The sequence below is a fragment of the Triturus cristatus genome, chromosome 2_2 (assembly GCF_964204655.1).
Source record: "Triturus cristatus chromosome 2_2, aTriCri1.1, whole genome shotgun sequence".
Lineage (NCBI taxonomy): Eukaryota > Metazoa > Chordata > Amphibia > Caudata > Salamandridae > Triturus > Triturus cristatus.
The window spans coordinates 225,199,078-225,218,927 of record NC_140582.1 but is presented as its reverse complement, the minus strand read 5'-3'; the positions used below and the strand labels follow the sequence as shown (position 1 = coordinate 225,218,927).

General features: G+C 49.5%; 1 protein-coding gene across 1 annotated transcript in view; it reads right to left on the bottom strand.

The window, feature by feature from the left end:
- SHOC1 (shortage in chiasmata 1) overlaps window positions 1–19,850 on the bottom strand; it is a 1,571,389-nt gene that overhangs the window by 130,808 nt on the left and 1,420,731 nt on the right. The window contains exon 26 of the mRNA XM_085643056.1: window positions 9,904–10,053. Coding sequence (XP_085499182.1) covers window positions 9,904–10,053 — 150 coding nt within the window. The remainder of the gene's footprint in view (window positions 1–9,903; window positions 10,054–19,850) is intronic.

Here is a 19,850-nt window from a genome sequence, read left to right as displayed (position 1 = left end):
ACGATGTAGGTAGAGGTCAGAGATGGCAGGGAACCCGGGTCTCGTCGAGCTGGGCAGTCTTGATCCGTAGGAGAGACGTACAGCAAACCGCAAGCGCTTAGTTGGTGCCTGCTGGTGCAGGGTGGCTACTCCTTAGCCACAAGGGAGAGTCTTCAGAAAAGTCAAGAGTTCCTTTCGGGGAAAGTAGTTCAAGATTCAGAATTATCCAATTTGGGAAGGGGACCCGTTCCCACCTTTATTCTAGGAAAAAGGGGCTGGCCCGTGACTAGGTCCTACCTATGGGTGGGACCAGGAGGGGGGTGGTTACACCCCTATCCTTTGTCCGGCTTCGCCCTAGCTCAGGGGCTGGTGTGCCCCCGAAACTGGTTTGAGCCGGGCTATGCACAGTGAGCACCGGGGTGCCACTTGCAATCACCTTCCTTTCAGCCCTGCCTACCTGGGATACACAAACCCTGTCTGGGATGGTGCTAACACCGCCCTCGACAGGAAACCCTTTGTCCAAGCTCCCCTCGCTGGAAGGTCTCCCAGCAGCAGGAGGTCAGACTTGTGTCTGGTGGCAGCATCCATTTTGTGATGCTGAGGCTTGAGTCAACTTTAACCGGGGTTCAAGGTTACTTCCATGTCGTGTCCCTCTAGAAGGGTGGAATGCTAACCCCGTCGCCAGAACTGGCGAGGGGGTCGTATTCCAATTCGTATGACACCTTACTCGACATGTTTGGGTGATGCGATGCCAAAGTTAGCAAATAACCGCGAGGATTATAATGCACTTTAAGGTAGTTGGCCCGCGTCACCATGGAACGGCTATTTAGGACTTGGTTCCGCAAGCCGTCGACGGGCTCAGCTCGCGCCAGAGCACCATCTCACATGATTCCCAGCACTCTGCCTTCAGGATTGTTAAGGCCTGCCATAGGAGTGACTGACAGGAATCCATGTGTCCATTTTAGGGTTAGGTATAGGAATACTACACCTACAGCAACGGGTGATTACACCACCTTGCCCCAGCTGTCGTGCAGCCAGTTGTGTCAGATTTGGGCGGCCATCCAGGGGTGGCATAATACATGCTGCAGCCCCTGGTAGGCCCTGGGTACACCGATGCCCTGGATACCTGTGGTATGCTGAGACAGGGACTGACAAGGCGGCCCAGTTCCAATTAGTGGATGCACCTAATGTACATGTGTGTTAATTTCGAGAGAGAACAGCTAGGCTGTGGGTCTGATTGGCAGGCCCACAGCCAGGGAAAGTTGTAAACCAATGAAGCAAAAGCAAAAAATCTGGGTGATCATAGGATTGCAGACCCTACTCTCCTACATGACCCCCCCCAAACTTTGGGACAATAAGCTAACCTTGACCAGGTGAGTCTTCTTGCTCTAAGTGGAAATACCTGGAGAGCCCATCTGCATTGCCATGAGCAGTGCCAGGTCTATGCTCCACTGTGAAGTCCATCCCCTGTAGGGAAATGGACCACCTAAGTAGTTTGGGGTTTTCACCCTTCATTTGATTTAGCCACAAGAGGGGCTTATGGTCGGTCTGAATCTTGAAGTGAGTGCCAAACAAGTATGGCCTCAACTTCTTCAGGGCCCAAACCACAGCAAAGGCCTCCCTCTCAATAGCTGACCAATTCTTCTCTCTGGGGGTCAGCCTCCTGCTAATAAAAGCTATGGGCTGGTCATGACCATCAAAATTCAGCTGAGATAGAACAGCTCCCACACCCAACTCCGAAGCGACTGTTTGGACAATGAATGGTTTGGAGTAGTCTGGACTCTTTAGGATAGGTGCTGTGCACATGGCCTGCTTTAGGTCATCGAATGCCTTCTGACAGCTTGCTGTCCACTGAACTTTTTTTGGCATCTTTTTACTTGTCAGATCGTTTAGCGGGGTCACAATGGATCCATAATTTCTGACAAATTTCCGGTAATAACCAGTCAGGCCCAAGAAAGCTCGAACCTGAGTCTGGGTGGTTGGAGGAGCCCAGTCCTGGATGGCCTGTATTTTGCTCTCCAATGGCTGAACCTGGCCTCCACCTACAAGGTGGCCCAGGTATACAACCTGTGTCTGCCCTATCTGGCACTTAGTGGCCTTGATAGTGAGGCCTGCCTTTTGCAGGGCCTCTAACACTTTCCTCAGGTGGACCAGGTGATCCTCCCAGGTGGAGCTAAAGACAGCGATATCGTCCAGATACGCCGCACAGAAGTCGTCCAACCCAGTGAGAACTCGATTCACCAGCCTTTGGAAGGTGGCAGGTGCATTTTTCAAACCAAAGGGCATTACCACGAACTGATAATGCCCACCCGGGGTAGAAAATGCTGTTTTGGGTTTGGCCTCCTCAGCTAACCTGATTTGCCAATACCCAGCTGTCAGGTCAAACGTACTTAAGTAGTTGGCCGAAGCCAACCGGTCTATAAGTTCGTCTGCTCTTGGTATTGGGTGGGCGTCAGTCTTAGTGACTGCATTGAGGCCTCTGTAGTCCACGCAAAACCTCATCTCTTTCTTACCGCCCTGGGTGTGAGGTTTCGGCACGAGAACTACGGGACTAGCCCAGGGGCTGTCCGAGGGCTCAATGACTCCCAGCTCCAACATTTTCTGCACCTCTGTCTTGATGCAGTCTCTGACATGATCAGGCTGTCGATAGATTTTACTCTTTACGGGCAGACTGTCCCCAGTGTCGACCTCATGGGTACACCAATTGGTCTGACTGGGTGTCAGAGAGAACATATGTCGAAAGGATTGAAGAACCTGTTTACAATCCTTTTGTTGATGTCCAGAGAGGCTGCCGCAAAAGACAACACCATCTACTGACCCATCGTCAGCGTTCTGAGAGAGCAGGTCCGGGAGAGGGTCACTCTCCTCCTCCTGTCCCTCATCTGTGGCCATGAGCAAGCCCATGCCCTCCCTGTCGACATATGCCTTGAGCCTGTTTACATGGAGCACCCGCTGGGGGCTCCGGGGAGTTCCCAGGTCTACCAAGTAGGTGACCTCTCCCTTTTGCTCAATGATCGTGTGGGGCCCAGACCATTTGTCCCTGAGTGCTGCTGGGGCCACTGGCTCCAGCACCCACACCTTCTGTCCAGGCTGGTACACAGTCAGGACAGCCTTTTGGTCGTGCCAAGCTTTCTGTAATTCTTGGCTCGCCTCAAGGTTTTTAGATGCCTTTTCCATGTACTCCGCCATCACCGAGCGGAGGCCGAGCACATAGTCCACAATGTTTGATGCCGGCTTTCTGAGAGGTCTCTCCCATCCTTCCTTTACCAAACAAAGGGGTCCCCTTACAGGATGTCCGAACAGAAGCTCAAAAGGGCTGTAGCCAACCCCCTTCTGCGGGACCTCTCTGTAGGCGAACAGGAGGCAGGGTATCAGGACATCCCATCTCCGCCGAAGCTTTTCAGGTAGTCCGTGAATCATCCCTTTTAGGGTCCTGTTGAATCTCTCAACAAGCCCATTGCATTGCGGGTGATAGGGTGTGGTGAACTTGTAGTTGACACCGCACTCCTTCCACATTGCAGTCAGATATCCCGACATGAAGTTTGCACCTCTGTCTGAGACAACCTCCTTAGGGAAGCCCACTCTGGAGAACACTCCAACTAGGGCCCGTGCCACCACAGGGGCTGTAGTGGTCCTAAGGGGAATAGCTTCAGGATACCTGGTGGCGTGGTCCACCACCACCAGTATAAACTTGTGCCCTGATGCTGTCTGGGGTTCCATTGGTCCGACAATGTCGATCCCCACTCGTTCAAAGGGCACCCCCACCACCGGTAGTGGTATGAGGGGGGCCTTTGTCGTGCCACCTGACTTACCACTGGCTTGGCAAGTGACACAGGAGCGGCAAAACTCCTTCGTATCTTCGGACATGTGGGGCCAGTGAAAGTGTGGAACAATTCTGTCCCAAGTCTTATTCTGGCCTAAGTGACCTGCAAGGGGAATCTCGTGGGCCAAGGTAAGAAGGAAACCTCTCAGAGACAAGGGGATGACCAGCCTCCTGGCCGCGCCAGGTTTGGGGTCTCTTGCCTCGGAGTACAGGAGTCCATCGTCCCAGTACACTTTGTGGGTACCTGTGGCGTTCCCTGCAGCCTCAGCAGCAGCCTGCTGTCTGAGGGGTTCAAGTGAGGGGCAGTCTAACTGTGCCTTCCCCAGGTCTTCCCTGGAGGGTCCCCCTGAGCCCAGAAACTCAACCTGACCAGGTTCAAGCTCTTTCGGCTCAGTTTCCCTCAGTTCTTTAAGGTCAGCCTCCTCAGAGACTTGATCCACGACCTGGGGCAAGGGGGAAGGCGAAGCCTTACCCTTACTGCTCCTTTTCTTGGAAGGTGTCTGGTCCGTTCTTCCAGGATCCAGCACCTGTTCAGTGGGGCATCTTTTGGCCTGTGACCTGGTCACAGCAAGGACATGTGCTGGCAAGCCTAACATTTCCATGTGAGTCCTCTGCTCCACTTCTGACCATTGTGACGTTTCCAAATCATTGCCCAACAGACATTCTACGGGGAGGTCTGAACTAACCACAACCTTTTTCGGGCCACTTACCCCGCCCCAGGAGAAATCAACAACTGCCATACTGTGATTGGTAGTGACATTGCTGGCATTGGTCACTAGGTAATCGGTACCTAGCATGATCTGTCCAGGGTCCACAAAGTTAGGCGTCACCATGGTGACACTGGCACAAGTGTCCCTGTAGGCCTGAGCCACTTTTCCATTGATCAAAGGTGTCTGTCTGTATTTGCCCAAAGTATTGGGACTGGCATCAGGGGACATATCCATATCCCCTGTACAGACAAGGACGGCCTGAGTGAGCGTGCTGACTAAGTCGTCACTCCCCTCTGTTCCCAAGGTTAACCCAACTAATGCCTTGGGAGGCACACTACCCCAGCTGACTGTACTAGGGGGTGCAGGTGCCTTAGGGGCTGCAGTGGCAGGAGTTTGCCCTCCTTTCTTGGTGCACTCACTAAACCAGTGAGTCTTACTTTTACAGTATTGGCACCACCTTTTTGACTGGCCTTCTTGAGTCTTCTTCTTCTGTGAAGCCTGACCCCCACCCTCTTTGGTTTGTTGGGGACCTGTCGAAGACTTCTGGTCATTTTGTTCGTTCTTGTTACTACCCTTTTGGTCTGCTTTCTTCTGACCACCCTGGTTCTGAGTCTGGTTCTGCTTGACCCTTGTTCTGACCCATCTGTCTGCCTTCTTTCCCAATTCTTGGGGAGAGGTCAGATCCGAGTCGACAAGGTGCTGATGCAACAATTGGTTCTGACAGTTGTTTAAAATCTGTTCTCTCATGATAAGATTGTACAATTCTGTGTAATCAGTAACCTTGCTACCCAGCAACCAGCCCTCCAAAGCCTTAGTGGCACAATCGACAAAGTCAGTCCAATCCTGAGACTGAATTTTCTGGGTGTCCCTGAACAGCACCCGGTACTGCTCAGTGGTTAAGCCAAACCCATCAATCAGTGTATTCTTCAGGACTTGGTAGTTGTTTGCATCCTCAGCTCTAGTAGTGAGGAGCTTGTCTCGACCTTTACCTTCAAAGGAGAGCCACAGTATAGCTGCCCACTGACTTTGGGGGACGCACTGGACAGTGCAGGCCCTCTCCAAAGCAGTTATCCACTTGTGGATGTCGTCCCCTTGCTTAAAGGGGGGCACTATTTTACTCAGGTGTCTAGTGTCTATACCCCTGTCTTTCTCTCTAATGAGAATGCTGCCACCAGTGGGATCTAACCCACTTAATTTCTGCTCTCGGGCTAAGGCAAGTCTTTCTTTGGCGAGGGCAAGTTCTTCCCGCTCGATCCTCAGATTGACTTCCCTCATCTTCGCTTCATGCTCCCTTCTCTGAGGGGACGTCATTCCTCTCTGAGAAGATGCCTGAGAGACATGTGTTCGAACAGATCTGTTAGAGCCTCTGGAGAGAGACCTAGCTCGTCCGTTCCCAATGTTAGGCCTGCTTGAGCGTGGGCTCGGGGCTCCCCCAGTTCCATTCTCATGCCTGCTTAAGTTGGTCCTCGTAAGCCTGCCGACTACCACTGGACCTTTGTTTGCCTCGTCTCCTGATAACTCCTCCTCGTCTTCCTCCTCTGTATGGAGGTCGAGGTCTGGGTCACCAAGGGTTCTCTCTAAGGGAGGCATGTTCCCATCAGCATTGGGGGGACCTGTGTTAGAGGACCTCCTGGCATCGTACGTCTCTAAGAGACCTATCAGAAATGCGATGGTAGGGTTAGAACCCTGGTTTAGCTTCCTGGAGGCACACAGTTGTCTCATCTCCTTGAAGCTAAGAGCTGCATATCGTGACACGACCTGTGGAGGGTCACTGACCACTAAGGGAGTCTCCGCAGACTCTCCGTGGACCGACATGCTTCTAGTGAGGTGTAAGTGATGCACCTACCTACACTATTTGTTTACCTACTGATCCCTTGCTAAGAGTTGTAGTCAGGGTGTGCTAAGCCCTGTTACACTACAACAGCTGGTTCAGTAGAACTCAGAGTATTCTAAGTTAAGTTATATGTACCTGGGTACTTATGTGATCTTTCACTTTGATATTCTTAGGATACGTGTGTGGTAAAACAACAGCAAGCTCAAATCCCACCGCTGCCACCAATGTGAGAAGTTGGCCTGATATGTAGTGTTCACTATTCTAGTGATCACTGTGTATCATTCCAAACGACCCTTATTGATGATTGGTTGTAAGTCAACCTTTTAGACCAGCTATCCTAGTAGCGTGGATACGAGCAGTCTTTAGGCTAAACTCTAGAGGGCGTGTTAAGGCAGCTGTTTACCATCACATATACCCCTTGAACGTCAAGTGAAAGGACACCACACAAGTTGTTATGAAAATAAAGGATATTTATTTATAACAAGACTACCCTGGCTCTTTATGAGTCAGGGAGCTAAGCACACTACAAAACTCTTAGAAAATACTTCAGTTGCACAATTTACACAAATGCCCGAAGGGCACGAGAAACCATCTACGCTAACAGTGAAATGCGAGTGGTTAGAGTCTGGAGTTACTGATTCCGGAGTGATCCGATCAGTGGGACTAAACGAAAAAGGAACTGGACACTTGTAGAGCGAACCTGCGATGGAGCACCGAAATGCTCGAGTTACCTAGCCCAGAGGCTGCGGCTGCGTGAGGTTCGGCAAGATGTCGGGAGTCCTCGTTGTAGTCTCAGGAGCCTGAAAGAAGAAGTTGCTGGCAGGCGACCAGTGTCGATGTTTCAGCGAGATCCAAGCCTGGATCGGTGTTGAAGGAAACCTGAAAGCAGAGGGGACTCAGTTCTCAACCGCTAGCCAGCGATCGTGTGGGTACCAGGAAGGTACTGGCTGAAGTCACCTCGACCAGGTGGGTGGATGACGTCGGACTCGGCTGTTCCTCGGACCAGGAGGCGCGGCGGCGACCAGGATGGAGGGCAAGCTGTCCCACGAAGGGGTCTGCTGTCGATGATGCTGGGCCCAGGAGTGGGGCAGCAGGTCTTGGCAGTGGCAAACCCATGCGGGGGAGTCAAGATGGCGTCTGGAGTGGACCAGGAGGGTCCGAGGTACTCCTCCGTTGAAGGGGAGCAAGGGCCAGTCTGGAGCAACCAGACCAGTGATGAAAAACAACCTATCGTGGTGCGTCGTGAAGAGGGCCACAAGCCGGTCGGCGAGTGGTCGGACAACGCGGTGAACAGCAAGGAGCAGAAGGGCCCCCACGCAGATCTCGGGGATGCTGGGGAGGCGGACTTCGGTGCTGGAGCCGCTCAGGGTTAGGGCTTCTCAAACCCTAGGTACACTCACTCGAGGGTCCCTCGGTGGGTGTGTTAGATAAGCGTCGTGCAGGTTCTGAAGATGGCCGGTCCCGCAGGTCTCGTCACACCTACGAATCTCAGCTGGGCTGACGATGTAGGTAGAGGTCAGAGATGGCAGGGAACCCGGGTCTCGTCGAGCTGGGCAGTCTTGATCCGTAGGAGAGACGTACAGCAAACCGCAAGCGCTTAGTTGGTGCCTGCTGGTGCAGGGTGGCTACTCCTTAGCCACAAGGGAGAGTCTTCAGAAAAGTCAAGAGTTCCTTTCGGGGAAAGTAGTTCAAGATTCAGAATTATCCAATTTGGGAAGGGGACCCGCTCCCACCTTTATTCTAGGAAAAAGGGGCTGGCCCTTGACTAGGTCCTACCTATGGGTGGGACCAGGAGGGGGGTGGTTACACCCCTATCCTTTGTCCGGCTTCGCCCCAGCTCAGGGGCTGGTGTGCCCCCGAAACTGGTTTGAGCCGGGCTATGCACAGTGAGCACCGGGGTGCCACTTGCAATCACCTTCCTTTCAGCCCTGCCTACCTGGGATACACAAACCCTGTCTGGGATGGTGCTAACACCGCCCTCGACAGGAAACCCTTTGTCCAAGCTCCCCTCGCTGGAAGGTCTCCCAGCAGCAGGAGGTCAGACTTGTGTCTGGTGGCAGCATCCATTTTGTGATGCTGAGGCTTGAGTCAACTTTAACCGGGGTTCAAGGTTACTTCCATGTCGTGTCCCTCTAGAAGGGTGGAATGCTAACCCCGTCGCCAGAACTGGCGAGGGGGTCGTATTCCAATTCGTATGACACCTTACTCGACATGTTTGGGTGATGCGATGCCAAAGTTAGCAAATAACCGCGAGGATTATAATGCACTTTAAGGTAGTTGGCCCGCGTCACCATGGAACGGCTATTTAGGACTTGGTTCCGCAAGCCGTCGACGGGCTCAGCTCGCGCCAGAGCACCATCTCACATGATTCCCAGCACTCTGCCTTCAGGATTGTTAAGGCCTGCCATAGGAGTGACTGACAGGAATCCATGTGTCCATTTTAGGGTTAGGTATAGGAATACTACACCTACAGCAACGGGTGATTACACCACCTTGCCCCAGCTGTCGTGCAGCCAGTTGTGTCAGATATGGGCGGCCATCCAGGGGTGGCATAATACATGCTGCAGCCCCTGGTAGGCCCTGGGTACACCGATGCCCTGGATACCTGTGGTATGCTGAGACAGGGACTGACAAGGCGGCCCAGTTCCAATTAGTGGATGCACCTAATGTACATGTGTGTTAATTTCGAGAGAGAACAGCTAGGCTGTGGGTCTGATTGGCAGGCCCACAGCCAGGGAAAGTCGTAAACCAATGAAGCAAAAGCAAAAAATCTGGGTGATCATAGGATTGCAGACCCTACTCTCCTACACACTGCAAAAGCGGGACAAGTCCCATAACTGTCGTGCTTGGAGAGCTTTCAAGATGCTGGTGAGAACGTCTCTAAAATCGATTTTCTATCTGGGTACTTTGGGGCAGATTAATGACTGCTGGCGCATCTCTGCTAATCAGCAGAGATGCGCCAGAAGAGTTGCGACGCATCTGCCCACCCGTGCGCCACCACTGATGCGCCGCATTTACAATGCGGCGCACCGTAGCGCTCGGATGGGCAGATGCGTGACGCATCCCCCGTCGGAAAGGCGGCGCATTGCTGGAGTTGCGTCACAAGCGCGACGCAGCTCCAGCAAGGCTCGGGGGTGCCCTATCCCTAACATGCTGTGTCAATCCTTACGCCTGCTTCAAGCAGGTGCAGGGTTTTGACGCAGCATGGCCATAAAAGTGACTGAGTGAAATCCTGTAGATTTCACTCAGCCACTTTTAGGAGGCGTTCCTGCACCGGAAGGCCCCCCCTGCGCCAGAACGCCTATATGTGGCGCAGGGCTTTACAACATGACGCATCTCCCAGATGCGTCACGTTGTAAATACCCCGCACCATGGCGCAGGATTTGCGCCGCCGCTGCGTCACAAAAGTGACGCAACGGCAGCGTAAATGAGGCGCAAGGGCCTTATAAATCTGCCCCATAGTTTCTTGCCAGAGTAGGTTTTCCTGCGAGGGGGAGCTAATGGTTTTAAATGTAAAGCAGAAAAATATGCATATATGTTTACAGAGAGACACACACCTTCAAAATCTTTTCTGGAATCTCAGGCATTCGTTCCTGTAGCTGGTCAAATGACGCTGACAGAAGCCACTGCAGTGAAGGACTTTTATATAACATAAGTTGAGCCACTAAGGGGTTCACACATGGAAAGGCTAGTAAAGATGTTTCTTCCTGAAAAGAAAAACGGTGAAAAAGTTAGCAGTTTACACCTTCTCATTCATTCTAATGATGTTTTCAAATAATAGTTTGGCATTTTTCAGTCAAAATTAAAGCTCTCACTTTGCCAATCGTATGTGCCTATTCTATGAGATGCAAGCTAAAAATCCCCAACCACTCGATGCACACCAGTTGTTTAGCTTGAGGTTTTGAGCCAAAATACAGGCACAGCACACATAGCACACGCATGGAAGTGCAATTATCACATTTATAATATAGCTGTTGCTACCACATTTTTGCAATTCCAAAGCACTGTAAATAGCACTGAACTCAGGACACTGTGGGTCGACTATGGCTCAGTTCACATTCTTTGTGCGTCTATGTTCAAATTAACCATCCAGAAAGGGACACTTGTGGGCAAATATGGCAAACTCTGAGTCACAGAATTAGGATCTGCAGATGGAATTTAAGATGGAATTTAGGTTGTAGAAAATTTCGTACTATGGCAGATATTTAGCAGTTGTAAGTTAAGTATTAGAAGAGGGAACATGAGTGTTACAGGGAGAGGGGGACATGGCCATTGGAAATGAAAAGAACACCCACTAAATCGTTATTTGTGGGTTTTCACAAACCTTTCCAATTGCTCGTCACACCAAATTTTTATACCTATATTTTGCTGGAATAAGAGTGCAAATTTGGAGAAACACTCAAGCACCCACTTGTTCACTGTAGATGTAGGGGAAGAAATGTCCTTCAAATAAGTAAACCAGTTTCCAAGAAGAGTAAAAATCACATCTTAACTGTACTTTAAAACCAGGCACCTGGACCGGTTTTGCCATTCATTAGGTGCCCACAGTGTAAAGCAGTATTCTTCCTGAGCAGTAGTGAAACACAGAGCAGCCGTGCTGGGAAGTGAATGCCTTCTGTATGATGTTGCAAACGTGCACCGCTGTCCCGAGTGACCCAGATGCCAGTCACTCTCTGTTGTCAACGTTTTGGCCTCTGTGCACGCAGTAATCTTGTGTATATACTGAGGGTTGATTTTGTTAAATTAAATACACGACTCACAGTAGCAGCGCACCAAGGTCCTTTTGCCAGCTTAACTGAACTTGCCAGTTATGGTTTCCTGTTTTTTTTATTCATAGTCGCAGAACAACCCTTTTTACTGTCCTGCATACTTTGGTGAGTAGTCTGCTGGTCTCATTTCTCTAACGTTCTGCCTGACCTCATGTGGCTGGGTCTGTTATTACAACCTGTGTGATCAGATAACTGCATGAATGTTCAGTAGGTGTGTGGATTGTTCAGCTGAATCCATCTTGGATAGTCACTGGGGCTGAAAGCAGTTGGGAGGATCTGATAGGACTAGAAAAAAAGATACAAAATATGTTTTGGAAATAATTATGATCAAGTCTGTCAGAAAGGGCAGAGAAAAAAACTGCCACATTCTGGCATAAATCCAAGACTCAATCTCAAAGAAAACAAGTTACATACCTTTAACTTTGGTTCTCCAGTATTGGTAACTTTCATAGATTCCCATAGCTTGTATCATTCCCCGTCGTCGGAATGGGAGTCTCGGTAAACAAAATAACATAGCAGTAGGTACAAAAGAGAAAGAAAAAGGCCTCGGCCTCATTACCTTTTGTAGCATATCCACCTCTTTTTGTAAAAGAGACTAAAATAAAGCAACAGCCAATCAGATTAGCCTCACCCCACAGAACCCTCCTGAGAGAACCTCAGAGCCTCAGATTTTCGTAGCTGTTGTGTAACTTGTTTTCTTACTTCAGTATTGGAACTTTCATAGATTCCCATAGCTTGTATCAGAGTAGCTAGCAGTCAGAAACACATTTTGCTCCCTTAGTGACATCTCTTCCTCTATTCTCCTTTTTTTATTTTTTTTAAGTAAAAGATCAATCAACAATGCAATCACATGAAGAACACATAGCAAAATGTGCAATTAACAATAAGAAAGGAAGGAGGGAAGAAAGGAAAGTTCACCACTCAATGGAAGAGGTTCCTCAGGACTGCCTGGCCTACAGCCGTGTCTTCTTGTGCCAAGGTCTCCAGGCAATAATGTCTTGTGAAGGTGTGCGTGCTGCTCCAAGTTGCAGCCCTGCAGATGTCTTTAATCTGGACCCCCCGCAAAGAGAGCCGTAGAGGAAGCCATCGACCTTGTCGAGTGTGCTCTAATTCTGCCCTCTAGAGGCTTGTCCGCTGCAGAATGATAGAACTGTATAGCACTGGAGATCCATTGAGCAATACCCTGCTTGGACAGGGGTAAGCCTTTGCGGGGAGCACTGAAAGCAATGAACAATTGAGAAGATTTCCGAAATTCTTTAGTACGGTCCAGTTAAAATTTCAAGCACCGCTGCACGTCCAGCGAATGAAGTGCCCTTTCTGCCGGCGTAGATGGCTGAGGAAAGAAAACCTTGAGAATCACCGGCTCATTTAAATGAAAGTCCGAAGGCACCTTTGGTATGAACTTTGCATTAGTCCTTAGAATCACTGTATTTCTTTTGAATTGGAGGAAAGGTTTCTGGATTGTGAGAACTTGTAATTCTCCAATACGTCTTGCCGAAGTGAGAGCAAGAAGGAGCGCCAATTTCCATGAGAGGAATTTCAAATCTGCCCGATGAACCGGTTCAAAGGGATGCTTCATCAGCTGGGTGAGAACCAAGTTCAAATGCCATGTGGGAGGTGGAGGCCTCACTGGAGGAAAGACTCGAAATAGGCCTTTGAGAAATTGTTTGACAATTCTGGATGACCAGAGAGAAGGCCCAGATGCAGTGCGTCTGTAGCGAGAAACTGCAGCCAAGTGAACCTTTATGGATGAATAAGCCAGACCTGCCTTAACCAAGGACAGGAAATAAGGAAGAACCTGCTGTGGTTGAGACAAGAAAAGGTCCTCACCTTGCTGTTGGCAACGGATGCAAAATTGTTTCCATTTTAAACGGTAAGTCTTGTTAGTGGAAGGAGCTCTAGCCTGAGAGAGAACATCTCTCATCTCTCCGGATGCCAGATCTGGCCCTGGGACATCGTGAGAAGATCCGGGATCGGCCGTAGAGGACGTGGAGGGGCAAGAGAAAGGAGGTGAAGCTCCGTGAACCAAAACTGCCTGGGCCAAGCTGGGGCTATTAGGATCATCTTGCATGGCTCCGTTTTGATCTTCCTGAGTATTCTCGGTATTAACGGAATGGGGGGAAAGGTGTGCACAAATGCTCTTGACCAAGCTATCGAAAGCGCATTCCCCAGCGATCCGCTATGGTGTAGCTTGCTTGCGTAAAACTGGCATTTTCCGTTCACCGGGGTAGCAAAGAGATCTATTGAGGGTCTGCCCCACCGGTGGAATATGTCCTCCCAGACCATCTGGTTTAGTTCCCATTCGTGGCTGACTGACGAAAGCCTGCTGAGCCTGTCTGCCTTTTCGCTTAGCACTCCTGGTAGGTGTTCTGCCTTGAGAGATATTCTGTGTAGGATCGACCTCTCCCAAATTTTTTGGGCCTCCTGCGACAACGGAAGAGATCTGGTACCCCCTTCCTTGTTTATGTAGTGCATGGCTGTGGTGTTGTTCGTGCTGACAAGAAACGCCGAACCCTGCAAACGTGGAAGAAATGCTTACAGTGCAAGACGAATCGCTCTGAGCTCCAGGAGGTTGATGTGAAGAAGGTGGTGCCGGGGCAACCAATGCCCGCTTACATGTAAGTCCTGAAGCACCGCACCCCAGCCTTCCAGTGAGGCATCTGTTGTACAACTTGAGGAGCCGGATTGCTTATGAAGGATATACCTTGGGATAAATTCTCTTCTTTTGTCCACCACAAGGCTGCTTCTTTAATTGCCGCAGTAATCACCACCTTGTCGTCGAAGGAGCCGTGTACTTGTTGCCATTGCATGTCTAGTTGCTCCTGAAGAGATCGCATCCTCAATCTGCAGTGGGGTATCAGAGGGATGCATGAAGAGATCACTCCTAGAAGGGATTTGTAACGGCGTACTGAAAGACACTTTCTTTTTCTCAACAGATGAGCCAAGGACCTCAGTTTCTCTTGCCTTTCGAAGGATGGAGAAGCCTTGTTGAGAGACGTGTCAAAGAGAGCCCCTAGGAATCGTGCTTTCTTGGACGGACAGAGAGATGACTTCTCCCTGTTGAGAGTCAGACCCGGATTGCTGAACAGAGTCGTACATGCCTGTCTCCTCCGCTGTCCGCCTGGACGGAGCCTTCAGCAACCAGTCGTCTAGGTAGGGGAAGATTTGAAAATACTGTCTCCTGAGGAAAGCTGCCACCGGTGCCAGCACCTTGGTAAAGATCCTTGGGGCAGAGCGAAATCCAAAGGGTAAAACTTTGAATTGGAAGTGGCTCTTACCTACTGTGAATCGTAGAAACCTCCTGTGGGCTGGATGAATGGGTATGTGAAAATACGCATCCTCGAGATCGAGAGTGGCCATGAAATCTCCCGGGTTGAGGAGACGTAAGATATCCTGGAGAGAGACCATACGAAAGGATTGACTGCTGAGATAGGTGTTTAGCTCCCTGAGATCTAAAATGGGGTGCCATTTCTCCAGCGCCTTCTTGACCAGGAAAAACCTGGAGTAGAAACCTTCCCCTCTCTGAGACAGGGAAACCGGCTCCGCTGCTCCCTTGAGGAGCATCTGATGAACTTCGAGCTGTAAGAGACGCAGATGTTTTGAAGGCATAGCGACAGGGGACTTGGAAGGTGGCATTTGAAGAAACTCCAGCGTATGGCCATCTTGAATGATGTTGAGCACCCAACGGTCTGATGTTATCCGTTTCCAGTTGTGGAGGTGTTGAGACACCCTGCCTACCACAGGTGTTGACAGGGAGGTGGGTACAGTAGGCAGAGCTAGAACGCCGCTATTGTCTCTTGGAGGTGTCACATCCCTGGCGATTTTGTTTTCCTCTAGTGTTGGGCCTAGAGAAAGAAGAGGTCTGCCCTTGTCTTTGTTGGTATATTGGTCAATACGACTGAGACGTTGAACGATAAGAAGAGTACCGTTGTTGTTGGTACGAACCTCTGTAGGATGTGGTACTCTTCCCCCTGGCCCCACGGAAAGGAACCTTCCGATACTGAAGATTTCCTAGAGATCTTGCCGTCTCCGTATCCTTTTTTATCTTCTGGAGGGCATCGGCGATATGTTTGCCAAATAATGCCTCACCATCAAACAGGAGGTACAGAACTTTGTTCTGGACCTCAGGCCGGAACCATGTCGCCCGGAGCCAGCCTTGGCGACGAAGAACAGCTGCGCCCGCCAGTGAACGGAAAGCTCTTTGGCAATATCCATGGCGCAGTCGATCACTTCCTCAGATGTAGCCTCTCCCTCCTGTAGAATCTTCTTGGCCTCCGCCTTGGACTCCTGTGGGAGCTGGTCCAAATATGGTGAGAGGTCGCACCACATTTGGCGATTGTATCTACCAAGGATCGCCAACGCATTCGCTGCCCGTACCAAAAGACTTGCCATAGAGGAAAACCTTTTCCCCGCATTATCAAGGTGCCTGCCTTCTTTATCGGGAGGAGTTGTCAGGGGTGCAGAAGGATTGCGTGACTTTCTTTGCACCACCTGCGATATTACCGAATCCAGCTTCGGTTGACCTATCAAGGACACTGGACTATCCTCAGGCTCCTTGTACTTCTTCTCCAGGCGTGGCAAAACTGGAATAACAGTAGCCAGGTTTTTCATTGCCTTCAAACCGTCCTCCCAGACATGGCTGACAATGGGGATGGAATGGACCACTTTCCTGTAGGGCTCCTTAAAATCATAAAGGAAGCATTCCGTTTGAACTGAAGGCATAGGAAGTTTGAATCTACTGGAGGCTCTTTCCATCAGTTTGTGAAATCCACCAATGTCTACCGGGGGAGAATCCACTGGATCTGGAGTAGGTGAAGCTGGATCCGGGATCACATAATCCTCCCACTCTAAACACTGGTTAGACCTGTTGCCATCGTCCTGATCCTCGTCCGAGGAATCATCTTAACATCTTGGACCACTGGAGGTATACCTGGGCTGGATACCTGCGGCTGTGAAACCATCTGGGATGGTTCTCACGGAGAAAACACGGCAGAAGCTGATGGTGTAGGCACAGCATGTACTGCAGAGAAAGTCGAAGATGGAGGAGGAGGAGCTTGAGAAAACCTCTTCCTATAATCCTGCAACATGCCCTGGAGATCTGCCAGGAGGGAAGAAGGGACTGAAACCATCTCCTGGCCTGCGCTGTCCTGACGACGATAGGATTGCTGGTATGAGCACTCATGAGTGTATTCACCCTCAGATTCAGTGTCCTGGCATTTTACCAATAATTGTGAGGGGCTATGGGCATGGCCAAAAGAATCCTGATCATCCCCGTCAGAGTCCTCTTCTTCCTCGAGTAACAGTGCGGGAGGCAAGGGGGTAACCCTCCTTGGAGACGTCATATCAGGCGTTATCCTATTTAAGGAAATAGTAATCCTCTCCGTCGACGAAGATGTCGTCGACAGTACCGTCGGCGATGGGGTTGTAAGAGAAACCATCGTCGAAGAGGTCGTCGACGGAAGATCCACCGTCGATGGTTGAATCGTCGACAAAGAGATGGGCGTCGTCGACACTGCCGTCGACGAGACCGTCGACACTCCTGCCGTCGTCGTCATCGTCGTAATTGCTCTCGTTGACGACACTGTCATCGCCGCTACCATCGTTGGCACCCTCGTCGACACTCTCGTCGTCGTCGCCGTAACCGTCATCGCCGCTCCCGTCGACACTGACATCGATATGTGGCTAGAAGGTACCGTCGACGAGCTCGTCGACGGTGTAACTTTTTTCACCTGGGATTTTGAAGTCGTCGGAGTCTTCTGCAGCGTCGTCGATGATCTGGAATCTTTCTCTGACTTCTCAGATGTTAGAGAAGAGGGCTTTTTAAAAGTTTTAGCAGACTCCATCACTGCTGCAGCTGCAGATAGTACTTCCCTCTCCTTTGCACCATGGTGAGGAAATTTGCTAGGACTCTGGCTCTGAGACTCACGTGGGGTCTTTTTGAGGCCTTAACAGGACGTTCTGAGTATGGTGAAGGGTAGGCCCTACCCCTTTTCACTGACCTTCGAGATGAGGTGCCAGATGATGAGTCCTCACTGTCACTTGACAGTTTCCTTCCTCGACTTCAGCTTCTGGAGCCAAGTGAGGAGGCGACCCTCACGGTCCCGGAGGGTCTTCGTAGAGCAGGTGTGGCAGATCTTGCAGTCCGTTGCCTTGTGATCAGGGTACAGGCAATAAATGCAGTCCTTATGCCTGTCCTCCACATACAGCCTCTTCTTGCCACAGGTGGAACAAGCCTTGAAAAGGGCTTTCTTCTCCTTGTCAGACATTTCTGAATGAAATAACAAACAATTCTGAAGAAAAAATGTTGAAAAAAGTAGTCAACTAGAGTTGAAGTGAGCAGAGCTCAAAGGAGACTCCCTTAGCACAATGTGCAGGAGAAAATCTGAGGCTCTGAGGTTCTCTCAGGAGGGTTCTGTGGGGTGAGGCTAATCTGATTGGCTGTTGCTTTATTTTGGCCTCTTATACAAACAGAGGTGGATATGCTACAAAAGGTAATGAGGCCGAGGCCTTTTTCTTTCTCTTTTGTACCTACTGCTATGTTATTTTGTTTACCGAGACTCCCATTCCGACGACGGGGAATGATACAAGCTATGGGAATCTATGAAAGTTCCAATACTGGAGTAAATAAAATTACACATATCTGGTAGCAACAGGGTCAGTTAATATGGTTGTGCGCGTGAAAAAGAGTAGCAAAAAAGTAAAGATGTATGATAGGCTTACTTCTAGTAGGTTGTAAGCTGGTCTGTGGTAATAAACATTTTAATATGATCTATCAGTTAACTAAAACTAATCAGGGGATTGGGTAAGGACCAAACCGAAGAAATGAAAAGTATAGGCTGTTAACCCTCCACAATAGCACTGGTCTCCAATAACTAGCTGAACGTGATTGTGTTGAATACTGCAAATTCTAAGCGCAATATTAAGTCGGTAGGAACTCAGGTAAATTTTTTTAAATGGTCACATGCATGGTACATTTATGACATTGGTTGTAAGTAGGACAGCGAGGAAAAGGGTGTAAAGATGGCCACAAGGAATGAGGGGGTTGGCTGCCAGTGAGTGGTATAGGCACAGGGCCTGGCTAGAGGACAACCCTCCACTGTGCATGGCCAAAGGCGAAAGGCTGTGCGCCACCAGTCTGTTTCCGTGAGGGCTTTAGCCTCAGGTTGCCTGAGATGGGTTAGATATATTCTCAAGTTTGAATGTGACAATAAAAACTGAATTTCGCTGAAAAAAACAAAGGCTCAAGTGAAGTTATAGAAAAGTGTGGTAATAAGATCTTAGATTGTGTTAAAAAAAATCACTGGAAAAAACCCAAAATGTTAAAAGGATATTACAGTTAGATGTTGAAATGAGATATAAACTAATGTTTAAAAAACAATAACAATCACAAGTTATAGTTTACTGAGCTAACTATAAACTGCATCCTTCGATAGTCTGTTTTTGACCTCATATACTACTCACTCATGTCATGTTAAATTACATAAATGATGACATCACTTACATTCCAAATGACATCATTGATGACATCCTTTATTACCTCATCCAGTCATTTTGACAGCGTCCTATAGAGTTTGTAGACTAGACGTAATTCCACATGCTATACCTGTGTCCAATTTCTTACCACCAAGCATGTGATAAAGTTTGACCACATGCTAGACACACAGCATATCTGCCAAACCACCCACATTTGGTGGATGGCACCCTCTTTCTACTGGTATTCACCCCCATAACAAACAAATGCTACCACAGACTTTATTGGGGTCACCCCTTTTTTAAACCTTCAATACTCTCCAAAAAAGAGTTTGTTCACTAGTCACCTTAGCATGATCACCCCCTTACAAACTTCACATAACCTACAACTTTAAGGGAAATGGTTGATAGGTATGAATTTACCACTGATAAGGCATCTTCTGCCAGGCCATATGTGCAACCCTCCGTAGTTTCCCAAAATGCACTGTATACTTTCCTGAGATGAGCACACCCCAAGTTCTACATTATTCAACAATCTGCAGTGTCTCAAAATCTTCAGAAAAGGTCTGGAAATATATTTACACACCTTATAAGCGTCCATGTTACATGGAATTTGTTGATAGCAGTGTATTACAACTATTTTACATGGATAAGTGCTTTGACATCCACTGGTGGATAATATATTGTCACCAGAAGCTTTGGCTTTTCTCACTGATGTTTCGCAACAAGCTTTGGCTTTAAGCCACAATCTACTTTGAACATACCTCTGCAATCCACATTAAGTGTGCTCTTCCTTTATCTTATTTAACATGGAGTACTACTTGCCCCCCAAACTTTACTGGTGCACCTTATAAGTTTCAACATGCACAACCACACATACCTCTAGGGAGTATGCTATTTCCTGTCCTCCCCTCACCCCCCCAACTAAACTCAACCTCTAGTACCTCCCATACACGGCACGAACCACGACAGCCTGGGCCACTCTACAAGTAATCTGTCTATCACGAGCCTCCACTCCGGGGCAGCGGAAGGGGATGCCTGACTCCAACATGGCGGCCGTGGGAGCCACAATCTTCAAGATGCAGCGATTGAGGGATCTCAAACTAGCTGGGTGCCCAACCTCGTCATGGCCCCCACACAAATGGACTAAACACCTAGGCTCCTACCTTCTATTCTTCACCCTTGAAACCCCTCCACCCACACCGGACTCCCTGGACTGGCACTTCAAGCTTACTCTAGCGAGGCAAGGGGTGCTCTCCCACCAC